We start from the raw sequence: 9,130 nt of genomic DNA, 5'->3' as shown, positions 1-9,130 counted from the left end.
CCGCCTTGGGAAGGTGCTCAGGAATCACCAGGGGCAAACAAAAATGGGGAGGACTCGTTGTGCCTGCAGTTCTGACACCCAATCCACCCCTCGAGGCATGGATCATTCCAGGGCTGCTGGAAGATGTTTCATTTCTTTTTTTCCTTTTTTCCTTTGCCACTCTCCCCGTGCCTGCACTGGGCTGCTGGGAGTGGGGAAAGGGGGGAGGATACCTCAGGGATGAAATATCCACCTGTGCAACACAACTGCCCCCACTCAGCTCCCTCCTCGCCCCATTTCTGTGCATTTTCTGAGCCTGGCATCCAAGGAAAAGGTTCTGTAACAGCATTTTCCTCCTTGCACTTGTGAAAGATTGGTGAAACACCACCAAGGGTGCTCAGGGGAGGCCAGGAAGTCCAGGGGTACCCTCTGCCACTGTTTGTCCCCATCCTCCTCTATGGAATTTCCCCCTCCTTGCCTCACACGTGCCTTTTTTCACCCCTCCACATTCTCTAGGCTGCAGCTCCAGCCTCCTTGTGCCTGGAGTGGTTTTCTCCTCCTCTCTGAAGCGCTCACAGGTCAGGGTTTGGTTTCCCCAGCCTTGGGGGTGCTCAGCTGGGACCTTCAGCCTCCCTACCCTGAACCAGCGAGGAAAAGGAGAGGCAGGAACCTCCCCTGCAACAAGGAGTTCATAAACAGCAACCAAAACACAGACTGTGGGGGGAACTGGCTCTGCCTCGGGCTCAGGCTGAGGCTCCACTGATGGATTCAGAGAGAAAACACAGCCATGAGGTAATTCTGTCCTTCCACACAAGGAGATATTCCCGTGTCCTCCTTAGACAAGTGGATATTTCTCTATCCATTCAGACAAGTGGATATTTCTGTATCCATTTACACAAGCAGGTATTTCTCCGTCCATTTACACAAGGAGATGGTTTCAAGCCTCGCTTACCCAGGACTGAAAGGAGCAGCACAGCATCACCCTCTGATGGTTCCCCACCCCTGTCCCACCTTCTCCTGCCCAACCTCGGGGTTGGCACCTCGGGGAGGTGCCAGGGGAGCCCAGGCCAGGCCGGGTGGAGCTCTGGGCACGTGGAATGGCTGTCGGGCATTCGGTGCATTCTCCGAGCCAACACAACAGAGAGAGAAGCAGCCAGGGTCAACTCACAGACAGATACAAAGCAAAGAGACAGAGAGACAGAAATTTAGAGGCCAGTCACCAATAAAGATGGAGAAGGGTGTGAAGATGCTCCCGGGTTGCAGAGCCTCTAAATGCATGGAACCAAGCGTTCAGTCACTCTCTCACTCTTGGGTACAATGTTGGGCTGGATGGCATCTCTGGCACTGCAGGGCTGGCTCTGCTCAGTCCCAGCCGTTGTCCTTGATCATGTGAGCTAGTTCAATGATGTATTTGCCTTCTTTATACTTCTGGCTGCTTTCAAAAGCGTGTTCCTGCAATGGAAGCGGGAGCAGAGGGAGACTGAGGCGGTGCTTGGTGGGAATCAGGTCATGGATCAGATTTGGGAGTGCTGGTGCAAGTCTGAGCCCTGCCCACAAAGTCAACTGCAGGTCTTCCTGTGGGCTCTCAGGAAAATTGTGAGGGAAAAGATCTTAAATCCTGCTTCTGGAATCCCAAATTCTGCTTCTGGAATATTCAATCTTGCTTCTAGAGTCTGAAATCCTGCTTATGAATCCTAAATCCTGCTTATGGAATCCTAAATCCTGCGTCTAGAATCCCAAATAGTGAGTCTAGAATACTTAATCCTGCTTCTGGAATGTCAAATTCTGTTTCTGGAATATTAAATCTTGCTTCTAGAATCTGAAATCCTAGAATATTAAACCCTGCTTCTGGAATACCAAATCCTGCTTCCAGAATCTCAAATCCTGCTTCTGGAATCTTAAATCTTGCTTTTAGAATCCTAAATCTTGAGTCTAGAATACTAAATCCTGCTTCTGGAATCCCAAATCCTGCTTTCTAGAATCCTAAACAGTGAGTCTAGAATACTTCATCCTGCTTCTGGAATATCAAATCCTGCTTCTGGAATCTTAAATCTTGCGTTTACAATCCTAAATCCTGCTTCTGGAATATTAAATCTTGCTTCTAGAATCCTAAATCCTGCTGCTGGAATCCCAAATCTTGCTTCTGGAACATGAAATTCTGCTTCTGGAATCCTAAATCTTGCTTCTAGAATCTGAAATCATGGAATATTAAACCCCGTTTCTAGAATATTAAATCCTGCTTCTAGAATCCTAAATGCTGCTTCTGGAATCTCAAATCCTGCTTCTACAACCCCAAATCCTGTTTCTCGAATATTAAATTCTGCTTCTGGAATCCCAAATTCTCCTTCTGGGATATTAAATCCTGCTTATGGAATCTTAAATCTTGCTTCTAGAATCTGAAATCCTGGAATATTAAATCCTGCTTCTGGAATCCTAATTCTGCATCTCGAATCCTAAATCTTGAGTCTAGAATACTAAATCCTGCTTCTGGAGTCCTAAATCCTGCTCCTGGAATATTAAATCTTGCTTCTAGAATACGAAATTCTGCTTCTGGAATCCCAAATTCTCCTTCTGGAATATTAAATCCTGCTTCTGGAACCCCAAATCCTGTTTCTAGAACCCTAAATCAGGAATCTAGAATACTAAATCCTGCCTATGGAATCTTAAATCCTGTTTATAGAACCTTAAATCCCACTTCTAGAATACCAAAGCCTGCTTCTAGAATCCTAAATCATGTTTGTAGAACCCTAAATCCCACTTCTAGAATCCTAAACCCTGTTTCTAGAATCTTAAATCCTGCACCAGCTCAAGCACTGGTGAGAAACATTTGGACAAAATGATGTGGGCCTCCAGAAGCAGGAATTAGGATGTAACATTGGATTTTATTGGAAGGTAATTGAATTTTTGAAGAGCAAACAGATAAACTCGTGTTCAACAGCATTTCCAGTGGGGAGGACACAGGATTAATGGAGCATTCTGTTATTCTGATAACATCTACCAGAATAATAGAAAAAAGACAGTGTAAACCACAGGGCTGAAATTATCCTCATTTATGTTAAATGTCACTGAGGGGCACCAGGTGTAAATAAAATAAAATTAGTGAAAACAGAACTATTAAAGCTGATTTTCTAAATGCAACACACACAGAGGCAGGAGGAATCCAGATGGCTACGGATGCAAACCTGCATTTTGGGCTCCCAAAATGACCTCCCCACCCCCTCAGCTGCAGCCAAGCTGCCCAGGGGCACAGGCAGCGACACAAATACTCACATATTTCCAGCCCAGCGTGGTTTTGCAGTTTTCACAGTAAATATCTGCCACGGCGTGCAGTCCTGTTAACAACACCCGCTCCTCCGCAGGGCCACAGCCCACGTTCACTCTGGGACAAAGCACAGACGCTCCATTAGTGCCCCTCCACCTCAAAATGCTCCAATAAAGCTGACAAAGATTTCGCTGCAGTGTTTGAAAACACGAGCAGGAGGTTCTGAATCTCCCAGCTGTGCCCAGACAAAGCTCTATGGCAGCTCCAGAGCAGAATGAAAAGGTAAAATGGGATTTTTATTCAACTGAAAAACTCAATGAAAGCTTTGAGAAGGAGATTAATAACATTCTAGTCACTTTGCTAATTAAGCATTTGAGAAAGGTTTTCATTCTCAAATTGATAAAATGGTACTTTTACTTTCCCAAATGGAAAGTTGAAAAATGTGAGTGAAATCAGCAGCTCTGCTGAAACCAGACCAGCAGTGACCTCCCCAAAACCATTTCCAGTCACTGGGAAAACTACACTCAGTTTTTATGAAGTGCATATTTAGATATCATCTATCTCCACATTTCCAAACTCTGGTTATGGTCCCACTCCATCCTGGGACAGGAGATGACTCAGCCATCAGCTCTGATTTCTCAACCCAATGACGAAAAAATTCACCTTTTCCTTGCTGCTTATCTGAAACCCCTGCACCACTCAAATATGAATCAGGGGCTATTTCTGCCTCTTTCTCCAGCCATGTGCAGGAAGCTCCCCACCCCCAGGCAGAGGTTTTCTGAAGGAAATCGGGGTTTTTGTCCCTTTTTCAGGATGGTTTTGTTGGGTACTCACACGGAGTTGAAGAGGTAAGCTCGTCCTTGGCTGCCCTGGAAGGACTGCAAGGCAAGAAAACAAAGCTCAGTTGGCTGCTTGAGAGCAAAGAGGCAAATTTCTCCATCTCCAACAGCTGCCCTTTTCACAGGACACACCTGGAACTCCCACTGATTTCATACTTTTGGTGTTTATGAACTTCACTCCTCAGCCTCACCTGGAGGCTGCAGAAATGGGCTTGTGCAGCCATGAAATTTTCTGAAAAATCCTTTCCTTAGGTTTTTTCCTCCTGAGAAGCTGAGAGGCCTCAGGAACAAAATGTAAACATTGATTATCTGCTGCTGTGGAATGCAACAGGTGCATCTGGGATTGCTCTCATGTGGTTGTTTCTAATTAATGGCCAATCACAGTCAGCTGGCTCGGACAGAGAGTCTGAGACACAAACCTTTGTTATTCATTATTTTTTTTTCTATTCTTAGCCAGCCTTCTGATGAAATCCTTTCTTCTATTCTTTTAGTATAGTTTTAATATACCATATATCATAAAATAATCATCCTTCTGAAACATGGAGTCAGATCCTCGTCTCTTCCCTCATCCTCAGACCCCTGTGAACATGGTCACAGGTTTGAATCTCTTTTCAAACTGCACTTGTGCATGAATTTTGGATCTCTTTTCAAACTGAACTTGCACACAAATTCTCCTTGGGAATTGCACAGTGAGCTCTGACCCAAGCTGAGGGACTGGGATGTGTCTGTGCCAGGAGCTGGGCACACAACACAGCTCCAGCATCCCACAAAAGGCTCAGCCCTGAGGTGTGGGCAAACCTCAATTCCCACTGGGAGAGCCTCAGGAACTGGGATTAATCCCACAGGAGATGGAGATGGCCAGGAGAAGCACAGAGCAGCCAAAGCAGCCCAGACAATGCAGGCACATCCTCAGCAGCACCGTGGAAAGGCAGAGTTTTGGGGGATCAGGGATCAGGATCCAGCCTGGCAGCACACTGCAGACATTCCCAGTGTGCCACATCTGTGCCACCACCCCGTGACAGCGCCAGGCTGACAGGCACCAAGTGCCACCTGCATTTTTAATGTGCTCTGACAGGCACACACTGAATTAAACATTTGGTGCTTGTGAGCTGGGCTGGGCTGGGCTGTCTGTACAGGTTACCTTGTGGGACACCTCAGGGAACGGGCAAGTCAAAAATCAGCTTTTCTGGACCATTTACTGCTTCACTTTGCACCTCACCAGGAACCTTGGAATGTTTAGTGGTTTTCTGAAAACCTCAGCTGATGATTTCAGACCAAAACCCTTAAAAAGGAGGGACAGAATTTTGTGGGAAAAGAGAAACATTCATGTTTTACATCCAGGCCCTCTCAACAGCCATTTATTGGGTCAAGAGCAACCTCACACCACACAAAACCATCTCTGGGGGGTTTCGTCCCCCCTTCCATCACCTGCCCAGTGGATTGGCAGCCCAAGCCCTGGCACTCCTTGGGAAGATCCCCAATTTACAAAGGGATCCTTCCATGGAGCAGAGGCACCTCAGAGGGCAGAAATGCCCCCAGGGCACCGGGCAGGGAGCCCTGCATGGCACAGGGGCTCTGCCAGCTGCAATCCCTGCCTGGCACACCACCCCTGCCTCCTGCAGGGATAACTCATCTGCAGAGGGATCTCAAGGCCAATATTAGCGGCCACCCAGGGCACAGAGGAGCCCCTGTGGATGCAGAGGATGCCTGAGGCTCTGGGGTATCTCTGACTCACACAAAAGCAGTGCCCTGAGGAATTCCTCTTTTCTGGGGGAGCAATTAAACAGGACACACGGCTGGAGCGTGTTTGTGTAATTGCATTTATGAGAGAATCAATCCCTCTGCAGACTCTGTGTTCTGCTGCTGTCAGAGCCCACCCTGAGCCAGCCTGCAGCATCCCACTGGGCTGGGGGCAAAGTGGGATCCCAAGGGATGATTCCCTGCTCAGGAAGGAGGGGCTGAGCAGGAGACACTGCCTGTCCCTGCTGGGATAACTGGGGAGGGCTCAGGGATGAAGCACAAAATCCCACAGCAACCAGAGCAAAATGCAAGCAGATGAAGCTCTCTCAGCATCCAGTCCTTGCCTGTAAATACTTCTCCAAAAACACCAAAAAGTGACTGAGTTTGCCAACAACAGCAACTGTGGGAGCAGAGTTTTTACTGGTACAGAAATAGGATTTTCTGTTCCTGCTGTACAAAGGTCTGTCTTTAATCAACAACAAACCCAGCTCCATCAGCTGTGCTGGGGCTCACTGGACATTGCTGCATTGCCTGTCCTTCCTCCCAGCCCAAACCAGTGCTTGAGGGTATCTAAGGGTGGTCACTGGAAAAAAAATTCACATTATTTACCCCCTGCCCAAGCAGAGTTTTCAACAAACCACTGCTCAGCTTTCAGTGCTGTCTCCACAGTCACCCTCCAGCCAGCACAGGATTTGGCAAAACACATAAAAAGAAGGGATGAAAGTCTGGTAACCACAAATTCCCCAGTGCATTTGTCCCCTGCAGGACTGAGCTGGCTGTGTCTTTATAAAGGTGGCACAGGCAGCTTTTATCTGGCTGCTGCAACCTGAGCATCTCCTGGAGATGTTCCTGCTCCTTGGTACACCAGAAAAACTGGCACACGCTGTAATGGGAACTACAAAATCAGAACAAAAAACCCCCAGGTGTATTTATACACAAGCAGATGCTCTTGTGTTTGTTTTTGTTGCTTTGTTTGTTTGTTTAAGAGCCACACAAAGATTTCCACAGCACCCTTGATGTGCACCGAGGTGACAGCCAGCAGCCAGACCTACTTTCTGTGCTCTGCATTTTCCCTGTGCACATTCAGAGGTGCAGCTCAACCCCCCTCCCACTGAAACCCAGACTCTGAAACAGCTCCTGGCATCACTTTCCAGCTGAGAGAGATGGAAAGGATTCTCTGTGGTTGTTTCCTACTGGAAGCTCCACAGATTTTTCCCTGCTCTGTTCACGCTCAGGGTCTGGCTGGGAACACATCTGGATGTGGCAGCAACACAACCCAAGCTCCCCATCCTGCCTGGGCCCTCTAAAAACCACCTGAGCTGCTGGGATTGGAGATGCACAACAGCTCAAAACAGCTCAAAACAGCTCCATCCTCCTGAGTCAGGAACCCTCTGCACCCCTGGGTGCATCCCAAAGCTGCAGGGCCCAAGGGATGCTGCCTGCAGTGCCCAGGTGGGAAGCAGAGCCTGGACTCAGCAGTCTGGGGCAGTTTGGAGCAGTTTGGAGCAGTTTGGGGCAGTTTGGGGCAGTCTTGGGCAGTTTGGTGCAGTTTGGGGCAGTTTGGGGCAGTCTGGGGCAGATCTCTGCTCTCACAGCACAAGCTCCATGCTGAGATGCTTTGGCAGCTGCTCTGGTTTAAGGAGCTCCTGCCACCCCATTTGCAGCCACCTTGCAGCCCCTCAGCTGTGCTGGTCCCAAAGCAGAGCAGTGAAATCAAATCATTCTTTTAAAAACCAGATGTTCTTTGAGGGAAATGGCTCATCCCTCTTTGCCCTGTCAGCCAGTGACAGGAGAGCCCCAGGGAGTGCCTGTGGGGCAGACAGAGCCCTGGGGAATGGGGAATTCTCTAAATGTGCTGGCAGAGCACAGAACTGCAGCTCTGCTGGGACACTCAGCCTGCACAGAGGCTCCTGGGCTTCCACTGATGCTGCTGGAGCAGCCACAGCCTGCAGGACCCTGGATCTGCTCTGCTCAGCAGCCAGGACCTTGGGAGCTGTTGGGGTAAATCCATTTGTTATCTCTGCTCTCAGCCCCAGTGCTGAACCCACAGCTCTGAGCACACCAGGAAAACTGGCACACGCTGTAATGGGAACTACAAAATCAGACAAAACCTCAGGTATATTTATACACAAGCAGATGCTCTTGTGTTTGTTTTATGTTGTTTTGTTTGTTTGTTTAAGAGACACACAAAGATTCCACAGAGCAGAGCCATGCAGGCAGGGCTGTGCCTCTCCACCACCCCTGTCCTTTGCTCTGGCTCATTCCCCTCTCTGCTGGTGCTGCAGAGCCAGGAGGGAGCTCTGACATCCCACCAGTGATTCCAGGGAAAGGCACAAACCCTGGGAGCTCCTGCAGCTCCTCAATCCCAGCACAGCCCACTCAGCAGCTCCACTCCCTGCACAGTGACAGAATCAACACCCCAAGCCTTTGTGATGCTGTCTGACAATGGGCTGAACACAGAAAGAGCTGCTGGAATCATCTGGAAAAAGAGGAAGCAGCTGCCAGGGCTGAAAGACTGCAGGGTGATGGTTGTTCCCTGCAGATGCAGCAGAGAAACCCTGCTCACCTGTACCCAGCTGTGAACAAACCCTGCTCACCTGTACCCAGTTTGAACAAACCCTGCTCACCTGTACCCAGCTGTGAACAAACCCTGCTCACCTGTATCCAGCTTTGAACAAACCCTGCTCACCTGTGTCCAGCTGTGAACAAACTCTGCTCACCTGTACCCAGTTTGAACAGATCCTGCTCACCTGTACCCAGTTTGAACAGATCCTGCTCACCTGTACCCAGCTGTGAACAAACCCTGCTCACCTGTACCCAGTTTGAACAGATCCTGCTCACCTGTACCCAGCTGTGAACAAACCCTGCTCACCTGTGTCCAGCTGTGAACAAACTCTGCTCACCTGTACCCAGTTTGAACAGATCCTGCTCACCTGTACCCAGTTTGAACAGATCCTGCTCACCTGTACCCAGTTTGAACAGATTCTGCTCACCTGAACCCAGCTGTGAACAAACCCTGCCCAGCTGTGTCCAGTTTGAACAGACCCTGCTCACCTGAACCCAGCTGTGAACAGATCCTGCTCACCTGTATGCAGCTGGCAGCTTTGAACAACCCCATAAAACAGGAATGAAAAGGCAGCTGGTCCCAAAGAGGTCCAAGAGGGGAAGGGAGCAGTGTGTGCCCCTTCCCAGGCTGCTCCTGCAATAATTCCCACGGCAGGGATGCACAGGGAGCTGAGGGCCCTGGGCAGTGAGGGGTGGCAGCGTCAGAAGCCAAACAAGCACAGGAACCAGGATTTTCCCAAAGGAA

General features: G+C 49.0%; 1 protein-coding gene across 1 annotated transcript in view; it reads right to left on the bottom strand.

Moving 5' to 3' along the window:
• Positions 1–741: 741 nt before the first annotated feature.
• YPEL2 (yippee like 2) overlaps positions 742–9,130 on the bottom strand; it is a 32,130-nt gene continuing 23,741 nt past the window's right edge. The window contains exons 3-5 of the mRNA XM_054287107.1: positions 4,076–4,119; positions 3,250–3,358; positions 742–1,431 (exon numbers count right to left, since the gene is read on the bottom strand). Of these exons, the coding sequence (XP_054143082.1) occupies positions 1,342–1,431; positions 3,250–3,358; positions 4,076–4,119 (243 nt within the window). The 3' untranslated portion in view covers positions 742–1,341. The remainder of the gene's footprint in view (positions 1,432–3,249; positions 3,359–4,075; positions 4,120–9,130) is intronic.

Source organism: Melozone crissalis, unplaced genomic scaffold, assembly GCF_028551555.1.
Source record: "Melozone crissalis strain CALT ecotype California unplaced genomic scaffold, PUWL_Pcris_2 ptg000057l_1, whole genome shotgun sequence".
NCBI lineage: Eukaryota > Metazoa > Chordata > Aves > Passeriformes > Passerellidae > Melozone > Melozone crissalis.
This window is presented reverse-complemented; position numbering and strand designations above follow the sequence as displayed.